Here is a 23,019-nt window from a genome sequence, read left to right on the forward strand (position 1 = left end):
ATTGGATGGGGTAGATCTGCAAAGTTTATGGGGTGGGAGGTTTTATGTTAGCAAGGTTTGCACTAGGCCTCTGGGGGAGGGGATCTGTAGTGTTGAGCAGGCCTTCCTGGAGGGGCTGGATCTACCAAATCGTGGGGGTCAGCATATAGTATAAGCAAGTTAGGTAGCAAGTGTGGGTGCTGTGCTTGTTCCTGCAGGTGCATGTGTGCTTATACTGGGGGACAGAGGAGAGAAATTGCACCTGCCAACTCCTTTGTTCCTGGAGAGGTCTTCCAAGGATGTCTGTCTCAAATCTCCCTCCCATATGCCCGAGGTGTTTTTCAAACTGCTGCTTCTGTGTTGAATCTGTTTATTGTGCTGTTGCTTTAAGGGCAGGGACTCGAAACCCAGTTGGCTGGATTATTCATGTTCCAGTTTGGGGGCACCTGGGTGGCTCAGTTCATTAAGCCTCCAACTTCAACTCAGGTCAAGATCTCATCATTCTTGAGTTTGAGCTCTGCATCAACCTCTCTGCTGTCAGCACAGAACCCTCTTCAGATCCTCTGTCCCCTGCCTCTCTCTGCCCCTCCTCCATTTACACGCTCTCTCTCTCTCAAAAATAAATAAGCATCATTTTAAACAGTTCCAGGTTTTAAGTCTTGTTGGTTGTAAGAACTCAGAATTCAGCCCCTCTGGTTTTCAAAGCCAAATGTTATGGGGATTTGTGTCCCCCCTGCAGGCTCCCTGACTTGAGGGTCTATTGTTCTCACCTCTCCAGGCCTGCAGGTTCCTGCTTCCCACAGACAGTTCTGTTCCCTACTGCATCTCTGTCCTTCCTACCCTCTTCCATGTGGCCTCTCCTCTTCCTTTACTTATAGGATTTGTTCTGGCAGTCTTCGGGTTCTTTTCTGGGTTGTATCCACTAATATGTGTGTCTGTGGGACAAAGTGAACTTCTGCTCCTTCTACTCTTCTACGTCTTCCCCGGAAGTCCTCCCTCTTTCTTTTTTGTCTTCATCCTCCTCATGCTTCTTTCTCCCCTGATTGTTTTTTTTTTTTTTTCTGGGTCAGCATCTGGAAATATCGAGCCAAGGAAAGTGTGCCTTCCTGTCACTAGATCCTCTTGTCAAGGTAGACTGACCAGGTGGAGTATACAACCAGGAAGGAGCATGGGGAAACTACCATTCACACTTTCCCCTCTTCTCTGAACAAGACTGGGATTGTGACTTAAACTGACCTTTCTGTCTAGGGTGGCAGCCTCAGCTACCTGACCTGAGTCCACTTTTTCCCTCCAGGGACCCAAGGTGCGCTTGTTCAAACCTCTCAGGATAAGCCCAGTACCTAATATAGTGTTATAAAATGCACATGAGCTCAAACAAAACTGAGTTTACATCCCAGGTCTGTAGCATTCCACCTAACTGAATGACACCTGGCTACTTGGAGCCTTATTACCCTCATGCCGCTCTCACAGGATTGCTCGTTGATGGTGATGTGTAATGTTAATTGTGAAAGTACTTAAAAAAAAATTTTTTAATGTTTATTCTTGAGAGAGAGAAAGAGTGAGCATGAGTGGGGAGGGGCAGAGAGAGAGAGAGGGAGACACAAAATCTGAAGCTGGCTCCAGGCTGTCAGCACAGAGACTGATGTGGGGCTTGAACTCATGGACCACGAGATCATGACCTGAGCTGAAGTCAGATGCTTAATGACTGAGCCACCCAGGTGCCCTGATTGTGAAAGTACTTTTAAACTATAATATGCAGACAAAGGATAATAGCTACAATTGTAATACTTCCTCTACTGCCCTCCTGCCTGTCTCCAAAAAGAAAGCTATAGTGCTCTTCACTTAATCCAATTATAAGCCTCGAATTAATAAGGCTTTAATCTGATCTTTCTAGATTTATAGAAACAGGGATCTGCTATTGCCTACTCAAAGTCACCGTCATGTTCTCTGCAGCTGTTTCTTCAGAGGTCAATTTAAAAGTTAATGCAAATGAGGGGCTCCTGTGTGGCTCAGTTTGTTGAGCATCCGACTTCAGCTCAGGTCATGATCTCCTGGTTCATGGGTTTGAGCCCCACATTGGGCTCTGTGCTGACAGCTTGGAGCTGGGAGCCTGCTTTGGATTCTGTGTCTCCCACTCTCTCTGCCCTTCCCCCGCACTTTTTTCTCTCTCTCTCTCAAAAATAAATAAACAGTAAAAAAAAGTTAATTCAAATGAAACATCTAAGTGACAAAAAATATACAAGTATTCAAAAACTGAAAGAGGCATCAAAAGGACACAGGAGACAATTTACAGGAGCCTCCACTGACAATATATGCAACAATGTGAGCATCACAATGAACAATGATGGGATAGATTACAACACTTTGAATTAAAAAAGTGAGGGCACCTGAGTGGCTCAGTTGGTTGGGTGTTTGACTCTTGATTTTAACTCTGATCATGATCTCATGGTCTTGAGACTGAGCCCCATGTCAGGCTCCATGTTGGGCATGGAGCCTGCTTAAGGTCTTCTCTCTCTCCCCCCCTCCCCCTCTCTCTTTCTCTCTCTGTCTCAAAAAAAAAAAAAAAAAAAAGAAACAAAAAAAAAAACAAGAATCTATAAGCCCATACTAATAAAACAATTTTTTAAAAAAATTTAAAAAATGGGTGCTAGGAAAAGGAAAAGCTTTTCCTTACAGAAGAATACCAAATAACAAATACAGAATTAATGATAGGAAGTTATCAACAAGGTAGATTTAGTCAAGAATTAGAAACGGATGGAAGGCAGATCAGTGAGTGAAATGTTAGGGGATAGGATATTTATGCCATCTACAGGTACCTCTGTACAAGTTATTTGTTACTTATAGAGGGACAAAAAATACTGATTAGTAGAGAAATCTGGCAGACACTCCCTTCCCAAAGTGACCAAACTTAGCATCTTGAGTAGTGGGACAACCCAATATCATGTGTCACCTCATGTGATGCACTTAGAAGGACACATTATCTAGGTAGTGTTCCTGCCAAAAATATTTAACCTAAATCTAATTATGAGGCATCAGTCAAGCACATCAAATCGAGCAATATTTAGAGAAATGACTAAACCTAGGTTCTTCTAATTCATCAATATCAAGGAAAACAAAACAAAAAAGGCTAGTTTTTTCTCCTAAAGAGACATGACAGCTAAATACAATGAGTGAACATTAATTGGATCTTGGATCCTTAAAAACATAACAGAAAGAAAAAGAAAGAAAGAAGGGAGGGAGGGAAGGAAGGAGGGAGGGAGGGAAGGAAGAAGGGAAGGAAGGAAAGAGAAAGAAAGAAAGAAAGAAAGAAAGAAAGAAAGAAAGAAAGAAAGGAAGGAAGGGAGAGAAAGAAAGAAACTGGGTTTATCCTTTATGGACCTTATTGGTACAACTGGGGAAATTTGAATGTTAGATAACCCACCATATTATTATTAAATTGCCTATGTGATAATTGTTTTTAATTTATTAAACTTTTTTTAATGTTTATTTATTATTTTTGAGAGAGAGAGAGAGACACAGAATCCAAAAGGGAGAAAGAGAAAGAGAAAGAGGGAGACACAGAATCCAAAGCAGGCTCCAGGCTCTGAGCCATCAGCACAAAGCTCGATGTGGGGCTCAAACTCACCAACTGTGAGATCATGACCCAAGCTGAAGTCAGATGCTTAACCGACTGAGCCACCCAGGCACCCCATTTTTCATTTATTTAGAAACATGGCTTCTTGGGGCACCTGGGTGACTCAGTCGGTTAAAAGTGTTCGACTTCGGCTCAGGTCATGATCTCATGGTCCATGGCTTGAGCCCCACGTCGTGCTCTGTGCTGACGGCTCGGAGCCTGGACCCTGCTTCAGATTCTGTGTCTCCCTCTCTCTCTGCCCCTCCCCTGCTTGTGCTCTCTCTCTCTCTCTCTCTCTCTATCAAAAATAAGTAAACATTTAAAAAATTAAAAAAAAAAAAAGAAACATGGCTTCTTTGTTAGAAACATGCTGGAGATTCAGAGATAAATTATTCTGATGCCTACAACTTACTTTCAAATGGTTTTCTAAAAAGTGTGGGTATGTATGTGTCATTTCATATGCATGCACAGCATTCTTTCTTGCAACGAATATATTTATGCTCTCTTCCTCTTGCAACTTTTCTGTGGATTTGAAATTTTTCAAAATCAGAAGTTGGCAAAAAAGTATTAAAACTATTAGCAATTACTTCACTAGTCATTTCAGTATTCCACAATGTCAATCCCTATACCAGATTAAGAATTATCAGGACACTGTTAGCCAGCCAGACCTCACTGGTATCCTTACTGCTATCTTTCACAGGTAAAGTCGCCTTGACCCCAAATCTTAGGAAAATAAAACCTATATCTCAGCTGCATTAAAGGAAACTTACATAGGTCTGTGTCAATGGTTTTCATGTCTAGAGGTGGCCACTGAATCTGACACATGGGTAGCAGCTTATCTTCTACATCAATGCCAGAGACTTTAGTAACTTTGAGAACGTTAACTTCTGCCTTGTCAACCTTGGGCTTTAAGTTACAGCCAGATGACCCAAAGTGAGGGAATAAAATCTGGATCATTTTACTTTGAGTCCACATCTAATTGTATTGATGAGCTAAGGCCTTCTGTTCAGTTTCATTGATTAATGCCACCAGTCAGCTAACATGTATGGAATGAAAGTCAGCCAGTTGACTGCCATGTGCCTACATACATAATCAAGTCCTAATAAGTGATCCATTGCAGTTGGCAATGAAAGGTACATGACATGCACTCTGAAGATGTCACAAAGGTCCTAGTTTATAGGCCTTTTAACCAATATATGTAAAATCTTTGTAGTAATTGTGCTATATCAGTCTGAGAACCTCAAGAAATTTTTCTTAGTTATAAGTTTTCAGATTGTAAGTTATTTTTAAAAATACGTCTTTTAGGGGCACCTGGGTGGTTCAGTTAAGTGTCCGACTTTGGCTCAGATCGAGATCTCACGGTTTGTGGGTTTCAGCCCCACATCAGGCTCTGTGCTGACAGCTCAGAGCCTGGAGCCTGCTTCGGATTCTCTGTCTCTCTCTCTCTCTCTCTCTGCCCCTCCCCCACTTGCACTCTGTGTGTGTGTCTCTCTCTCTCAAAAATAAACATTAAAAAAATGTCTTTTATTTAGTGCTTACTATGAAGCAGGCTCTGAACAAAGCACTTCATAGAGATTATCTCTTGTAATCTTCAGAATAACTTTTTTTTCCAGAAGTCAAAACAGATTTGAAGAGGTTAGTCATTTGTGTAGGGTCACACAGCTACTAACTGGAAAAGCTGCATTTTTGCCCACCTTATAATGAGTCATTTACTCTTAAAATAGAGAGTATTTTCACTGTAGAGAATACTTTCTCTACAGTGTTTCCAGGAGTGCCTGGGTGGCTCAGGTGGTTGAGTGTCTGACTCTTGATTTCTGACTCTTGATTTGGGCTCAGGTCATGATCTCATGGTTGTGGGATCAAGCCCAGTGTTGGGCTCTGCGCTGACAGCATGGAGCTGCTTGGGATTATCTCTGTCTGTCTGTCTGTCTGTCTCTCTCTCAAAATAAATAAATGAACATTTAAAAAAACCATTCTCTCCCTCTTCTCCTGGTCCTCCCCAGTTCACACACATGCCTGCTCTCTAAATAAATAAATAAATAAATAAATAAATAAATAAATAAAACTACATTTATAATATTCCCCAAATCAAGTGTGAGAATAGATTCATAAACATTCTTGTACTTGCCAGCTTACGCATGCCATGCTTTAAAGCTACCAAATGCAGGGACTACATTTTTTGGTACCTTAGTGGAAGGAAAGTACAGATACTTCTTTAAGAAGCTACAATATTGTTTCCGGATTAAAAAAGAAATCTTGGTGATCACATTAAGTTTGGAGAATAAATACATGTTATTAATAAGAACAGCTAGAGTTCTATTTTAAAATCTATTAACAATGTAAAACGCATTTTAAAAATGTATTTATTCCGCTTGAGCTCCCTGGACTCACGGTTCAAATCATTTGCAGGTTATCTCCAAGTACCATAAAAAGAGGTATAAAAAGGTTTTAGCTGTATTGTGTCTTTGTATATTCAGCCTTTCCCCTTGTTGTCAGGTGTCAGAAATAGTGCTACAGCCTTTGGGCATACCTCTTTCAGAGATGGTGCAAGCAAGCATTCTAGGGTTTTGCCCAAAGGTGAATTTTAACGAGATCTGCCTACTTCTTCCTTGCTTGCCAAGTAGGAGGACAGAGAGGGCTGTCAATGCCTGGAAATGCATTCTGCATGTATGCTAATTAGATCCGCGCCCTGGAGAGTAGCCAGCTATTGGCCGTTAAAGGAAATAAAATGATAGGTCCCAGAAATAAGTCATTTCAAAGCTGATTTCTAGAGGCATCTTCTAACATGGGCATGGAAGGCAAGCTCTGTGTCACTGAGGAGCCATCACAGTCCCTAGGTCACTTGAAGAGGGGAAAGTGAGGAGGTAAGCAGGGGCTCTCCCTGGAATTCATTACCCACACACCAGTGTGTCCCCAGACCTGGGGTGGTGTGTCTATTTTTATTTTTAGCATGAAATCAAAATTTACTTTGATATTCGGTAAAAAAACAAAAAACAAAAAACAATACAGATGATAAATTTGGTCTTTCTTGGCTTCTAGGGAATTTCACTCCTCTTCTTCCAGGGTTTCCGGGCCATTCTTGTATTCTTCACCTGGCCCCCTTTCTCTACCAGCCAGACGTGATTAGATGTTTTCTGTAATTGGCTTTGACCCAGTTCTCCTCTCTTGAAAGGTCTCTCTTGGTAATCTTACCCACTTCTATGGCTTCATTAATGGGAAAAAATTATTAGAATGTCTGTGAAGTAGAAAAAAAGAAAGACTAGATGATACATGTCAACCAAGGAAAAGAAAGAGAAACAGAAAAAGAACAAAGGACTTTATCTGGGGATTGCAGAATTGCAATTCAGGGAGCACAGATTCTGGAATAACCAGAAAAGCATCGTGGTCACGTGGGAAAAGCAAGAGGTTTATATGAGAAAGAAGGAGGGGTTAATCACATAATTTAGGTAAAGAAGAGAAGTGAAAACAAAACAAAAGGACCTGCTAATCTGATGCTGACCAGTTGAGCTGCTTCTGATTATTAACTTATTGATGATTTTATTGGTGCTATCAAATGACACTATCCCTTCCATGTATGAATCAACCTCACTGTCCTCCTATGACCCAAACGCCAGTTGCACTGTTGAAATTCTATGAGCAGCTGCTAGTTGAAGAGTTCATTAGTTGGAAAGGAAAATGGGACTTCAAAGTGGAGTCTCTTACATGCAGAAATTTTATAGAATTCGACATCATCATCAGGCTGAGGAATGCTTCATACTCCACAGTGTAGTGCTCTGATGAACCCTTCCTTGAATAATGTTTTTTAATTTTTTTAAGTTTATTTATTTATTTTGAGAAAGCACGGGAGGGCCAGAGAGAGAGGGAGAGAGAGAGAATCCCCCAAGCAGGCTCTGCACTGTCAAAATGGAGCCTGATGCAGGGCTCGAACCCAGGAACTGTTTGTGACCTGAGCTGATACCAAGAGTCAGACGCTTAACTGACTGAGCCACTCAGATGCCCCTTGAATAATGTTTTTAAATGCAGAAATTAAAACACATAGGACTGCAACCAGTAATGTTGAAATAAAGTTGTCAAAATATTTTTTTAATTTGTGAAATAAAAATGTATATTGTGCACTACTGATGCGTGAAATAACAACCACCAGAATTACAAAGTAGGGATGAGTATTTGAGCTGTTTGTTGTAACTGTACCATGGTATGAAAATTCTCGGTGACAGAGTCATGGGTTCTTCTAATATTCCTGGTGGGGTATTGTCTGTCTTCATAACTGAAGGGAATGTTGAACTTCAGTTAGAGATTTGGGAAAGTAAAGATCCAGTTCATAGAGTCCCATGAATTCTATCCATGTATCCAAGGTTAAGAATACCTAGTCTAGAGATTTCTAGATGAGATTGGGAATCCTCATTTGTATGCCTTCCAGAAAGCCACAGGGCATGCCATGAGGGAAGGGATGGTGCAGAGCCAACCAACTACAGTTGGGTTTTCACTCCACATCCCTCACCCTGTCCATTTGGTTTATCTGGGCTTCTAGAGTCTCCTCTTTAATACCTCAGTGTGTCTGTTGTATTGAAGTGAAATTGAAGCCAGTCCCTTCTCTTTTGTAGAGGCTATTGTGTTTCAGTTTTGTTTTTTGGAGGGACTGTCTCTCATTTGATTTCTAAATATCATCTGTAGTTATAGAGGAGACTGAAATTGCTGATTATCTGGGGCCATTTCCTCATGTTATTAACACAGACAGTTGGGCTTTAAATGTGGATAGGGTTAAAACATCCAACTTCAACCTCAGCCAAAGATTTTGAGATAGATTTAAAAAAACAAATCCCCTTTCCACCTTTTTGACCTGGTCGCACCTCGGCTTCCCAAACACTGCATTCTTCTGGACCTCTCTTGCCTTCCCACCTCTTTGAATCTTCATATCTGTTTTTGAATCTTCCCTTCTGTTTGAATCTTCCCTTCTGTTTGAATCTTCCCTTCTGAATCTTCATATCTGTTTCACACTCTACCAACCAGAGAAGTGTAGGCATTCCCCCCATGTTAGGCTTTGAGCTAGTTTTCTCTTCATTTCTTCCCCTTGATAATCTCTCCTGATCCTTGGTCTACCTCCTTTCCCATGTTCCTTGTCAATTTCAATGGACCCCGCCCCCTTCCATCTTTCCAGTTGTTCCAATTTCAGTGAAACTCAGCAGATATTGTTTGGATACTTCCTGTGCCCTAAGCAATATGTTAGGCACTGTGGCTACAAAACTGAACCAGGGGAGCATGTCCCTGCCTTCAAGCACCCTACATTCTATCAGAGGAAGTCAGCCTTGAACAAGTAATTTTAGGAGCAGGATAGGACAGAGGGGAAGTAACAGGTCATGCAGGGGCTGGTGATAAGGGAGATCTAGCCTAGTTTGGGGGGATAGGGAAGTCTATTAGAAGAACTAATGTTGAAATTAGGACCTTAAAGGTTAATTGAGAGATAATAGTGTAGGAATGAGGATTGGGAAGATGCACACGAAATGCCAAAGTCTGGAGAAAATAGAGGAAAGGAGATAATGATGTCTAGTGTGGCTTTGGTGTAAAAGCCACAGAAGGCCTTTGCATTCAGTGAGGCTACAGAGAGGCAGGCCCAGACTGGTGAACACTCGCCAACCATGTCAGGGGGTTGCAGGGAGACATCATCCTAAGGACACTGGGGAAGCCCATGGGAGGCTTTCATCAGGCAGCAGAATGCTTAAGTTTACGTTTTTAAATGATTAACCCAGCTGCAGTATGGAACATGGTTTGGAGAGGCAAGAATCCGTGTAAGGAGACCATGGGAGATGGTTAAGAGACAATGTGGCGGTCCTGCAGGGAAATCTGTCATCCTTGACTCCTGCCTGTTTCTCTTTCACCTTCTCCTCAAGGCACTCAAACACTAAATCTTTTCAGACTTGGTTTCTAAAACCTCCATTGACTGCATGCTTCTCTTCATTCCCACTGATCAAATTCCAGACTTCCTGTTTTCTTTCCACTGACTTGCCATCTCTGGGTCTTTTTCACCTTCCAGTGGCATACAGTGTGCCTGAGGGTGAGCCCCTAATGAACTTGGCTGCTCCCAGATGTACCAAAATGAAGCCCAAGATCTCCTCTTCCTGGCTCACAGCCACCGTGTAGTCCCTGCAGGCGCTGCCCGCCCTCTCCACCGGGCATGCTCCTGTGTCTGAGGCAAGGACACTGTTTGACAGGCTCCTCTCTCTACCTGGAACACCTGTCTCTTCCAGCTCACCCATAAAATCCCACCTTGGAAGACTCATTTCCAGTCCTACTCCTCCACTTCCAGATGCCGCCAGCCTCCAACCAGAATTAATTTTTCCTTCCTGCTGTGTGCCAATGGGACTTCAGATGATGCATTATCTATCTAATTAAACTTCTTACTCTTGTTTCACCATTTCGTAGCGGTCTACTTCCTGCTTGAATTATTAGGTAGGAGATAGGCTCTCTCTCTCTAGATTGTAAATTTCAGAGGACTAGGGAGATTTGTCACAGTCAGTTCCGAGTCTCCTGTCCTGTGCTTATCAGGCCTCAACAAACGTTAAATTTGATTGCGGATGGCGGCAGGCTGATGAGATCCCCGAACTGTGGATGTCTCTGGGTCACATACCCACATCCGTTCTGGCTGTGATAATCATCGAACGCACAAGAACATTTTACTAAGAGTATTGCTTTTATTTCTAAAACGGCTGAATGGAACAAGTGTCATTAAGAGAAGCAGCTAACCATTCTAGTGAGAAATGCTGGATTCCATGTTGAAAGCTGAAATTCATTCCATAGGTATTTCTTGAGCTCTAATTATGTATCCAGCACTGGGGATGCATAGCCATAAATGAGACAGATCTCTGCTCGGGAAGCACTTATAGGTATTTTCATGAATATGAAGTTTTCCATCAAGAGTTGACAGGTCTTAAACTGGGAAAAAAAGAGTTCATTCCTTTATTAAAACATGATGTGTCAGAAGCAAAACCACACAGTCTCAAGCACAGCACCAAGCAGAGCCAGGCACAGCGAATGTGTTGTCCATATACAAGGAAGTATAAAAAGAAAAAACACATTTATTAGGACACCTTTGTTGTATTTTATTTAAGGTTTGGTTATTGCTACTATGGAATATATTCCTTATCTCCAACTTTAATAAAACCCTGCAATAGGCAGGTTTAAGAATTTCTTTATATCCTTTAGCTGGGAAGAATCAGTAGAGATGTTAAGCAATAATAATAGTATTTCTTATTTTTATTTTCTAATAGTAATAAAACTCACAATATTTCAGTTTCTAAATTAGTTCTATATATGCCAAACATTGTACTAGAAACTGGAAACATGCAAAACTTAATTTACAGCCTACAGTAGCTCACAGAAGTACTCTTATATTTCAGAATTGCATTACTGTTGGAAAAATAGGAATATATTACTAGAGGAAGATGCTTGTGTAGGAAGCTCTGAATTTTTCTTTCAAGGCTAGTTTGAAGCTGGACATTAGAGACATATACCATGATTTTCTGAAATACAAGCAAAAACTGGGGGGAAACGGAGCCTAAGCTCTCAGAACTGGGAAGGTTAGCATAGGGGAAATGTAAGAGGCCTTTGGTGGAAAATATGAATGATGAGGAACATATATATTTGAAAAGAGTAAAAGAGTATGTTCCATATGTCTGTGTATGTATGTATAAAGATCTGTGGCTCCAAATTTGACTGGATTTTGTTTGTTTGTTTTTCAAAATCTTTTCTAAGAATTGCCCTGGTGGAAAATATTCCTGAAGGCCTTAACTATTCAGAAAATGCACCATTTCACTTATCACTTTTCCAAGGCTGGATGAATTTACTCAACATGGCCAAAAAGTCTGTTGACATAGTGTCTTCCCATTGGGATCTCAACCACAGTCATCCATCAGCATGTCAGGTAAGCCGCACCCTCTATGTTTGTGATGGTTTTACTTATGTGCATTTTACACGCCTTAGTATTCTTGCTTTCACTTCTCAGGTTCAAGGTCTTTTCTTTAGTACATGGACATCATTACATTTATATGTCTGTGCCATTGTTAATCATCTGTCCCTCAGCTCCTACTAGAATGCCAGACTTTCAAGGGCAAACTCATGTTTCGTCTTTGCCTACGATAGGCTGTCTATACAGTTTTGCTGATTTGGACCACTTCAGGGGGTGCCATTCACATCATGGTCTCTGTTGACAGCACACCCAGAATTCTGCTGTGCACAACCTGCATGCCTGTGGTGCTAACTCCGTGCCTGCCTGCCAAGGCATTTATTTGGTTAATCGGTGTCATAATTCGCCTTAAGGACCCAGAGCCAACTTTTTTTTTTTAATAGTGGAATCAAACTTCCCAGTGTAGTTTTATATTCTTGGCTTTTATATTATTATTATATTAGTTTTATATTATTGGGCAAGGATGAAATCAGTTTTGTTGCTGTGTGTAATGTAGTGTTGGCATTTTAGCCTATAATCACTACCTCATTGGTGCTTGGAAATCTTTTATTCAATTGTACTATTATATTATTGTTTTTTAAGTTTATTTATTTTTGAGAGACAGAGCATGAACAGGGGAGAGGCAGAGAGAGAGGTTGAGAGAGAGACTCCCAAGCAGGCTCTCCATAGTCAGTGCAGAGCCTGACGTGAGGCTCAAACTCACGAACCACGAGATCATGACCTGAGCTGAAATCAAGTAGGATGCTTAACCGACTGAGCCGCCCAGACACCCCTCAATTATACTATTTTAAAGTTACAGGATATCAGATAATAGGTAAAAACAAGCAAAACCCACAAAGGCGTGCTAAAGAAGAACTGAGTAAATTTCTTGATTGTGTTCCACACTTTTCTACCTCTCCTGTTTACACAGGTGTGTCAGGGATTTGTTGCTGCATATATCATTCCAAAACTTAATGATATCACAAACAACACTCACTTAATTCTTCATGATTCTTGGCAGTATTTAGCAGAAAGAACTCGTCTCTAATTCACATAGTGTCGGTTGGGATGACTTGACTGGGACTGGAGGATCCAAGAGGACTTTATTCACATTCCCAGCCTCTTACCTAGGAGCGATTGGAATGTCTGGGGGTCACCTGGGCCCCTCTCTGTATGTCTCTCATCATGCAGTAAACTAACCTGAACTTTTTACGGGGTGTTTATATCCTCAAAGGCCAAAAGCAGAAAGTATGAGGCCTTTTAAGACACGGGCTCTGGGATCCAAGCTGCTTCCACCCAATTCTGTTGGTCAAAGCAAGTCACGATCCAGGGTGAGAGTTAGGGCATCTATCCAGGAATGAGGAAGATTATTGACAGGCTTCCTTGGAAATTATACACCACAGTCCACTCCGGCCATAGCAATCCATATCTCTTCCACATACAAAATGCACTCCTCACCACCCACCCCCAAACATTCGTCCCTTTACAATGAGAGATTGGGGGATGAAGGAAGATGGCAGGGGCTTGAACGGGATCAGGGAAGTAGAAGTTTCTAAAAAGTGGGGGAGGGGGTTGGTCCATAGGAAAATCATCTGGGTTTGCAAAACTGGTGCTTGTCAAAATTGGGCTCCTACCCTCCCACACAGAGACTGGGAGACAGGGACCCTCCCATCAGGTGTCGGCAGAACAAACAGTGCATTCTTTTGACAATGTCGAGCTTTCTCAAGCAGGCACTTTAAGAGGGCCAGGGTCATCCTGGGATTGTGGCCTTGAGGTATTAGGAACTGTTAGCATTTTGTTCAAGCCTTTTAATGAGCAAGGACGTGGGGGGATGTCGGGGGGCAGGGGGGTACTGATGAAATCATCTTGCTGAAAGCCTGCAGTTTTTGTAAGACAAGTTTGAGCCTGGTGGAGAAGAGGCCCCAAAGAAGGCCGGCTAGACTTTGGTCAAGGAGAGAATACTTGTTCGTTGCGTGACTTCAGAGTGAATTAAGGTGGGCATTGTGGATGTGGAAAGATCACGCCTGGAAGCTTCATTCCATTCACTCCAACAGCTGGCCTGCTGGCAACAATAGAAATTTTCAATTTGCTGCCAGTAACCTGGCTGTTATTGAACTCACACAGTGCCCTTTAGGATGATATCCAGTTAGAACCAATATCTTTGGGTAGAGGCATAGAGCTCCTGCCAAAGAGATGCCTCTTTGTGCCTCTTGGAACACCAACAACACCAGGCACCCTGCAGATTAAAACCATTCAGTTTTCTGCAGTGTTGAGTGTCATTTCCTTGCGTCTTCACCGGGAAAGCTCTACACGTACAGACATGAAGGATAGAGGGGCTTTGCTTGCTGTGCAGATTAAATGGGTGCAAGCAGGCTGTGAGAGCGATCTAGTGAACAGCTGTCCCACCCCTGCCTGTTCTTGGCCAGGAGACATGTCCTGTGGGGAGTGGGGATCCGTAGGAAAGAATGAGGTTCACAGCACCATCTGGAGGGCTCCTTCCTCAGCAAGGCAGTGAATGTCCTCTTCCGCTGGTCCAGGGCACTGGACCAAGTGGCCAAGTGATGATGCTGAGAAATACCATGCATTCATTCCCCATTGGTTGAACACCAGGTGTGGACTGTGGCCTTTAAGGTGAGGAGATGGGCAAAATAGGTGAAGAGGAATAAGAAGTACAGACTTGCAGTTATATATTCTATGTGTATATATATATTATATGTGTATATATATGTGTATATAATATTATATATTATATATTATATGTGTATATATATAATTTATTTATTTTGAGAGAGACTGTGCAAGTAGGGGGAGGGCAGGGAGAGGAAGAGGAAGAGAATCCCAAGCAGGCTCCCTGCTGCCAGTACAGAGCCTCATGTGAGGCTTGAACCCACGAAGCCTTGAGATCATGACCCAAGCTGGAACCAGAGTTGGATGCTTAACCCACTGAGCCACCCAAGCTCCCACAGACTTGCAGGTAGAAAATAAGTAAGTCATGAAGATATAAAGTATAGCATAGGAAATGTAGTCAATAATATTATAATAACGGTGTATAGTGACAGATGCTACTATTTTTGTCATGGGGAGCATTTCATAATGGAGAGAAGTGTTGAATCACCATGTTGTGCACCTGAAACTACTAGAATATCATAGTTGCCCTAGAATATTACATGTCAACTATACTTTAATTAAAAAAAAAAAAAAAAAAAAAAAACAAGTGGAAGAACCACCACCACAACAAAAATAGGGGATACAAACTAGAAAGTCCACCTTGCCTACCTCTGGCCAACAGAAGTGCTAGCATTTTATGTGGGCACCACACTTCCCTAGAACCTACAAGCCACACCAGGAAACATGAGTCTACAAACAGGTTTGCGTGCTGGCAACTCAACCCAGGCATCAGCCTGGAGACAAAAAGTATAAATGAAAGGGGAAGTTCCTAGATTTATAACGTATTTTCAAGGTATTTATGTCTTCAAAGTGATCACATTTGACCCCGTTGGGAGTCAAAGGAGGGAAGCAAGCAGTCAAATATGACTGAGGTCTCCGGTGTGCAGGCCCTGTTGAGGGCGTATGGGATACACCAGCGGACAAACTCAAGATCCCTTCCTTGGAGTTGACATGCTAGCAGAGTTGAATCTATTGCACTAAGATGAATACGGAAATCATAAAAGAAACAAATCCATAAAAAAGAGAGAGCGAGCCTATGGCATAGAAATGGTGCTTGGTGACTGGCTCCATTTCTCACCTTCCCTCATGCAATCCTTGACCACTAGAGCGGTTTGTAAAGGGACCCAGAAGAACTTGTCTAAATACCATATGTCTTGGCCTTTTTTTTTTTTAATTTTTATTTATATCTGGAAGAGAGAGAGAGAGAGAGTAGGGGAGGGGCAGAGAGAGAGAGAGGGAGGGAGAGGATCGAAAGCAGACTCTATGCTCAAGCAGACAGCCTAATTCAGGGATTGAACTCACAAACTGCAAGATAATGGCCTGAGCCAAAGTCAGATGTTTACACTGACTGAGCCACCCAAGTACCCCTTGGGCTTAAAGATTATTTTGCAAGAAGCTGGTTCCCTTCTGTCCTCCCCCCAAGTGAACACATTTAAATATTTTTAAACATTTATTTATTTATGAGAGACAGAGCATGAGCGGAGCAGGGGCAGAGAGAGAGGGAGACACAGAATCCGAAGCAGGCGCCAGGCCCTGATCTGTCAGCACAGAGCCCGTTGCAGGACTTGAACTCACAAACCGTGAGATCGTGACCTGAGCCAAAGTCGGCCGCTTAACTGACTGAGCCACCCAGGGGTCCCTAAAAAAATTTTTTTAAGATGTTCTAGTATAACGAAAATTGGCCCAGTTCACAGCTTATTTTCCACTAATATATTTTTTAAAAGAAAATAGTTTTAAGAGGAGTAAAATAGTCAAACAAACAGAGTCTGAAAAGTCCAATGTGGAAACCACAAATGACCCATAGATAAACAGGACAACTGAGAGTCGGCCCATCTACTTATTATAATACAAATGTAAGGAATGAGGAATGCCCTGAGGAATGGTCAGCTGGTGTCAGGCAGGCCCCAGCTCGGCAGAAAAGAGACACAGATAAACATGGCACATGACCTCTGTGTCTTTTCTGGATGAGAAGCAATTTTATAAGACTGAGTGACGGTCGTTATCACCAGGATGATAAGTGCCAGCCGTGTGTGTGTGTGTGTGTGTGTGTGTGTGTGTGTGTGTGTGTGGAAACAGACACATTCATTAAAAATGCATTTTCAGTCTGTAGTCCCAAGAGGTTGCTGTTTTAATTCCTACCCTGAAAAATTCATCTTGTCTTTTCCATCTTGCACTTGGGTGTTGTGTTTATTTGCTTCTTTATGTGTGGAAGGAAATTGGTGGGTAACTTTTCTCTGTATGAAACCGTGGATGGCAAGGGCTAGTGAGGTCTATAGTTCCATGGTTACCATATTTTAAAATTTAATGAAAATTTTAAATTGGGCAAAGGATTTTGTTTCTTTCTGTCCAGATGGTGAGTTTAGACCCTGAAATACTGAAATTTTTAGGACAATGGGATTCCTAATTTATAGGATAAAATGATGGGGATTTATGAAATCAAGACTATTCAGGAAAAGCCAGGAAATGTGACTTGATGATTTCAGAGCTACCTAATTCCCTGGGGGAGGGGTGGGGGGACAAACAAACCTGTTCTCTGTGAGTTCACTGTGAGAAACCAAATAAAATAATTAATGAGCTCCCGCAACTGAATCTTTAAGAGATGCATTTATGTGAAATCAATTAGTTATTCATCGGCAGTGAGTCATGATTGCCAATTGATGAGACATCACAATTTTGAAAAATTATGATTTAGAAAATGTAATGGTATTCGCTCAATTTCATGAGTAACATGAATGAAAGTTCAGTGATCCACGGGTGGTTTGGGGGAACACAAGCCAGGATCCTGTCTCTAGACTGTGGTTGGTAGGCAGACTCTAGAGGTGAATGAGGAAGGGGTAGCTCAGGTTCCTTTTTATCTACTTAATTCTTTATCTACTTTTATCAGCCTTGTGACTTTGAGTGAGATGCTGAACTCTGTAGGCCTCGATTTCCTCAGCAGCAACATCAGGGTCATAGAGCGTACATATCTCGTAAGTTGTGCAGATCACACTAGTTAAGATCTGTGAAGGATACGGAACAGTGTTTGGCCATCTTATTATGCGTTTATTCTCACGAATGTTATTTGTGTACACACTGCAACTCTCATTCCAATCAGTTTAATTTTACTAACAAATAATGAGTTCTTATTATGTGCTTTTCACTGTGCTGGAAACTGGGGTGGTTACCAAGTAAAATTAAGAAAGAAACATATCGTTTCTAAAAATGTAAAGCTTGGGATGCCTGGGTGGCTCAGTTGGTTGAGCATCTGATTTCGGCTCAGGTCATGATCTCACAGTTCATGAGTTTGAGCCCCGCATCGGGCTCTGTGTTGATAGCTCAGAGCCTGGAGCCTGCTTCCGAATCTGTCTCTCCCTCTCTCTTCTGCCCCAACTTGCGCGAGTGCTCTCTCTCTCTCTCTCTCTCTCTCTCTCTCAAAAATAAATAAACATTAAAATTTTTTTTTTAAATGTAAAGCCCTGGGTAGATAAGGATTATGCAAATTATTGTAACTTCCATTTTTTAAGCACAAGTCTTTACACAAACACATAGCTACGCAAAGTCTTGCTATCACCCATCTGCTTATCTACACTCATCCATGCGCGTGTGCACACATATACACATGTATCTCTGGACACTGACATCTTAAATCTTGAATCCATGGAAGTAATGTGGTCTTCTCAAACCTATAGCCATTTCTGATTTTTGTTGGTTGGTCACTTGGCTAGTTTTCTGCTCCTTGTTTTGTTTTATTTATTTTGTTTTGTTTTTAAAGTTTATTTAGTTTGAGAGAGAAAGAGAGAGCAAGTGGGGAAGGGGCAGAGAGAGAAGGAGAGAGAGAGAAGGCTCCAAGCAGGCTCCACACCATCAGCTCAGAGCCAAACGTCCTTGAACCACGAACCATGAGATCGTGACCTGAGCTGAAGTCAGATACTTAACCAACTGAGCCACCCAGGTGCCCCTCTCCTTGTTTTTGTTTTAAGTTGAAGACTCCTATACCCAGGCGACATTGAGAGATCTCCCCTTGATGCTGGTGGGCCACACCTTGCTGTCATGGGCAAGGCAGCTGCATGTGAGTGTGACTCGCATGGGTCACATCTTCTAGACCACTCATTCCTTGCTAGCAGTATTCTTCCTAACTGACTCTATAGATGTAGGTTAACCAACAGACAAAGGCTTTCGCTTTACCTAACTTGGAAACCTCTTCCTTGTCGCATGTCTTTTATAGCTACGTTCACGACTTTTTCATAAATAGCATTATTAACATTTTCTATTAGAATCACTGTGTTTCGAGGCCTCCTAGGAAGCCTGCAGTCTGGAGGGGTCAGCTATGGCTCTGTGTTCTCCAGTCTCCACCATCTTTCCATTCTTCCTTTCATTCCACCCCTCCTGTCCCAAGGTAGGTCCACTCCCTCCCCCAAGTCTGGTGAAGGACGCTGTTCATTCATTGATCGTGTAGACAAACAGTGTCCACTTTGCAACACAGGGGTATTTCTGGAACCAAGAGAATCCTGTTTTTGCCAGTGTGAAAGTCTGAGAAAGGTACCCAAAAATCTTGCAGCCTCATCATAATATTTAATAAGAATTTTTTTTTGTACTGGGTTTTTTTTTTGTGTGTTATCTAGGAAAAATAGAATTACAACAGTTCCTGCTTTTTACTATGTCTGAAAGGAGAGGAGTGTGCTTGGTGGAGACTGGATTCTTTAAGTAACTGAAATTCTTTGAGCCTGTTGCAATTAAGAGGTTGGTGCCTTGTAACTAGTAACTTGGTGTGAGACAGTCAGAGAAAGTGACATATTCCTATTCAACACGAAGAACACACATTTTATCCCTTGTTTTGATGCGGATCCGAGGGCTTGCATGCATTTCTACTATATCGTGGCCAACTCTTGTCTGTTTTGTATGTTTTTACAGGGCTAGAGAGAAAAATAGAACATGTATAAATGAATGGAAACAAGATTAGGATGCATACTAATGCTCTGTTTTTTGGCTCAGTTTAGAATTCATTATTTTGTTTATTTTCAGTTCTCAGAGTTTGGTTTTGTAGAAAAGACAAATAAGCAGCATTCTTCAGGAGGCACATAATCTAGTGGAAAGATCACAGGGTTTGGCAGCAAATCTGTGTGACGTGACCAGTAATTTAGTAGTTGTGGCCACGTTAGATAAATGTCATGACCCATCTGATCCTCAATTAACTCATCTATAAAACGGGTATAATAATGCCAGTCTCTTTGGATGGGTTTGTAAATCTGATTTAGATAATGTTTGTAAAACAACAAATAATGGAGCTCATGAAAGAGAGTTTCTGTTTTCACTTTCATTTTTGTTTTCCTGGTGCAGGACATTTAGTTGTACATTTACTTAGTGGATGCCTGCTTTCTATGTAACCTGAGAGCGGGAATAACTTTAAGATGTCTGTCACATTCTCAACTTCTATTCAAGGGGGTTGAGATAATTCTACTCAGGATACTAGTTCAAGTTCTTCGGGGTTTCGGTGAAGAAAGAAGAAAGTGAAATGTGTATGTTTTCAGGTAGATTCTCCTCCTCCTCCCCCAGTAGGGCAGTGTTCAACCATGACTACCTGTCAAATCACCAGGAAAGCTTCTGGAACATATAGATGCCCAGGTCACCCCAAAACACTAAAATTAGAGTGTCTGGAGAGGGGCCAGGCTTTGATACTGTTATAATGGTGGTTCTGTTAGGCAGCCAGGATTGAGTATCGCTGCCTAAAAGCACCCCAGTCTAATAAACAGTGATTTGATGCTTCTAGATTTGATGGCTGGGCCACATTGGTGCCTTCCCACCAGGATTGTCATCCAATGTTCTGTGTTTCAGTAACATGATGAACAAACCCCATTAATTCCAGTTGTTCTCTCAGTGATGATATAAAATGGTGGCAACTTCTACTGGAATATTCCACACCGTTCTGGACTCCAGGCCATGTGCCATGTTTATTCCTGTAGCTTTATTGTCTAGCATGTGGTCAGGAAGAGAAGGGAGCCCAGTAGTTGCCTTGGGATTGGAAACAGTAGATCCCTCTTCAGCCCTCTCATCTCTAGGCTAAATATTATTTCAGTCAAGCTCCCGGTGTTCAGTGTCAGCATGAAAATAGCATCACCTGATGGAAAGGATGTCTCCTTCTTGCAAAGTAGCATCTTTTTCCCTCTTCCACAAAGTCAACACTCAGCAGATGCTTATAAATTAGCATTCTTGCATTTGAAATGTGGCCACAAAGCGATTTTGTGTGTGCCTTTATTGCACAGATAATTAGTAAGGTACCGCGCTGTTTGCTGGAGATGTGAAACCAAATAAGCAGTGGTCCCCACCCCTTGTGGAACTCAAAGTATAGTGGAGTTGCTGGAGAAACCACTGTTGGCAATGCAGAATGCTAAAGCAGCACCAAGCAGGTCGGGAAGGCTGTCCTTGGCTCTTGGTGGCCCAGCGAGCTCTCTGGCTCCTATGGCTTCTGGTTCTCCCTTGGTGCTGTTCTTTCTTGGTAACTTCCTGCTGCTTCACTGTGCTTCTGTTTCCCCATCTGTTGAGCAATCCTAATTATGCTCTTGCTTGCTTTCCAATATATTTCCAAGGGAAATCATCATTCTGATATAAACTCATAAGCACTATGATTAGCGAGAGTTTAACCTCTGTGATTCTTTTAAAATCCAATCATATAGGCATGAATAAATCATGAACCCAAAGATACTCTTCCCAGTTATTTGGATTAAAAAATGTTTTTTTCTTAAAATTGTCTTATCTTAGTTTTGTTTACCTAAAAGGCTTGATTGTTTTGTGTCTAGACCTCCTTGCTGCATTTCCTGTGTATGGCCAGTTTATGTTTTTGCAACTTTGTTTTAGAAAGAATCAGTTGGATTTTTTTTCTCATTATAATAGAAATAGCTTCTCACTACAGAAAATTTGGAGGGGTGCCTGGGTGGCTTGGTCGGTTAAACGTCCGACTTCGGCTCAGGTCATGATCTCGCGGTCCGTGAGTTCGAGCCCCGCGTCGGGCTCTGTGCTGACAGCTCAGAGCCTGGAGCCCGTTTCAGATTCTGTGTCTCCCTCTCTCTCTGCCCCTCCCCTGTTCATGCTCTGTCTCTCTCTGTCTCAAAAATAAATAAACATTAAAAAAAAAAAAAAAGAAAGAAAACTTGGAAACTACAGAGAAATAAAGAAAAACAAAATCATCCATGTGACCATCAATAAAACTTTTTTTAAGTTTGGTATTTTATGCATAAGTACATACATATGCTCATATTATGTAAAGTTTATATTTTAATTTTGATCTTGACATTACACTGGAAGCCCTTTCTCATGTTATTGGTAAACGTTATTTTACATTGGCTGTATAATATCCAATGTTGTAGATGGACCAGATTAAATTTATAGAACTCTTTATTATTGGACATTTAACGTATTTTTTTTAATTTTTCTCTTTCTGAATAAATTCTGCTACTATAAATATCTCTGTGCAAAACATTTTCTTTTTGCTCATTCACCTGGGGTCAGTTCTTAGAAGTGGGGTCATGGGGCACCCAGGTGACTTCGTCAGTTGAGCATCCGACCTCATCATGATCTCGCGGTTCGTGAGTTCGAGCCCCACATCGGGTTCACTGCTGTCAGCCTGTCAGTGTGGGGCCTGATTCAGATCCTCTATCCACCTCTCTCTACCCCTACCCCGCTTGCGCTCTCCCCCAAAATAAATAAATATCTTTAAAAAAATAGAAAAGGTAGGGTCAGAGGGCTAAGGAGGCTGGGCTTCTTTCTTCAGACGGAGGGATTTTCAGGGAGCGTGTTAGGACACCCTCATGGTTATGTTACAGGGGGAGCTGGGCTGTCATGAGTAAGGATCTGAAGGAATCCTGTCTCCGTTCAATGTGGGGCCCGCTGTCCCCTCAGAACAAGTGACTGTGGGAGAGCTGAAGTATCTGGCGTATGCCATGCATCCCTCCCTTGCCCATCACACCCGCCTTTTCTGCACAGCGGTGCTGACAAGCCGTGCCGTCCACACTTTTCCGGACACAGCCGATCACACTGCCGAGATGACCTTGTCCACCTGCCCTTTGCAGCCGGAGTGGATGCTGGAGAACCCCAAAGCTACTTTCCAGCTACTGTAGGAATTCAGAGCCTAGGTCCCTGTTTCAAACATGCCACTGCTGATATTAATCCCTTGCTGTTTCGTGGCCCATGATTGGTAGGATGAGCTCATTCGTGTCTCTTCATCTATCTGCCCCTGAGGGGGGGTGGCTGTGCTGCTACCCACTGTCTGCATATCTTACCATTGTTAGGCAAGGCCTCGATGAGGAACTGTTCAGAATAATTAAGCCCCTTAGTGGGATGAAACCTGGGTTAATGAATGGAGCGGCAGGCTGCATGCCTGCATAGCAGATACTCACCCCTGGCACCAGGCGGGTGATGCTTGCTGCTCCTGGCCCACAAAACGAGTGTTCTCCACTCAGCTGGGGGGCCGATGGCACTGACTTCCCAAAGCTGTGACTGATCCATGACCTCAGGACATTGGTGAGCTGATTCCTAGGCCAGCATCTTCTCCCTTCAGATGAGGAGTTCCATGTCCCGCAGACACGTCCAGAGAGCTGCTGGGGCCTCTGGCCACCTTTCCTGGCTGTGCTGTCTCCCGCAAGCCCACACCTCGCCATGGAGTCTGTCACTGTGCCATCTTGGCGACACATGAGATCTTTCCGTCGTTCTGGCTGCCACTGACACAACTCCGTGTCTCTCACCGGACCACATACTGACTTGATTGCTGTGTTCGGCCTCCAGCCCTGCCCTGTACCCGTCCTTCTCCGATTTGCAGTCAAAATTTTCTTTTAGAACAGAAATTCAATGA

At 42.4% G+C, this 23,019-nt stretch overlaps 1 protein-coding gene across 4 annotated transcripts in view; it reads left to right on the forward strand.

Moving 5' to 3' along the window:
- PLD5 (phospholipase D family member 5) overlaps positions 1-23,019 on the forward strand; it is a 408,569-nt gene that overhangs the window by 219,120 nt on the left and 166,430 nt on the right. For all 4 annotated transcript variants that reach the window (XM_081791857.1, XM_060643364.3, XM_060643363.3 and 1 more), the window contains exon 3: positions 11,342-11,510. In XM_081791857.1, the coding sequence (XP_081647983.1) occupies positions 11,342-11,510 (169 nt within the window). The remainder of the gene's footprint in view (positions 1-11,341; positions 11,511-23,019) is intronic.

Source organism: Panthera onca, chromosome F1 (genome assembly GCF_046562875.1).
Source record: "Panthera onca isolate mPanOnc1 chromosome F1, mPanOnc1 haplotype 2, whole genome shotgun sequence".
In the NCBI taxonomy this organism is placed as follows: Eukaryota; Metazoa; Chordata; class Mammalia; order Carnivora; family Felidae; genus Panthera; species Panthera onca.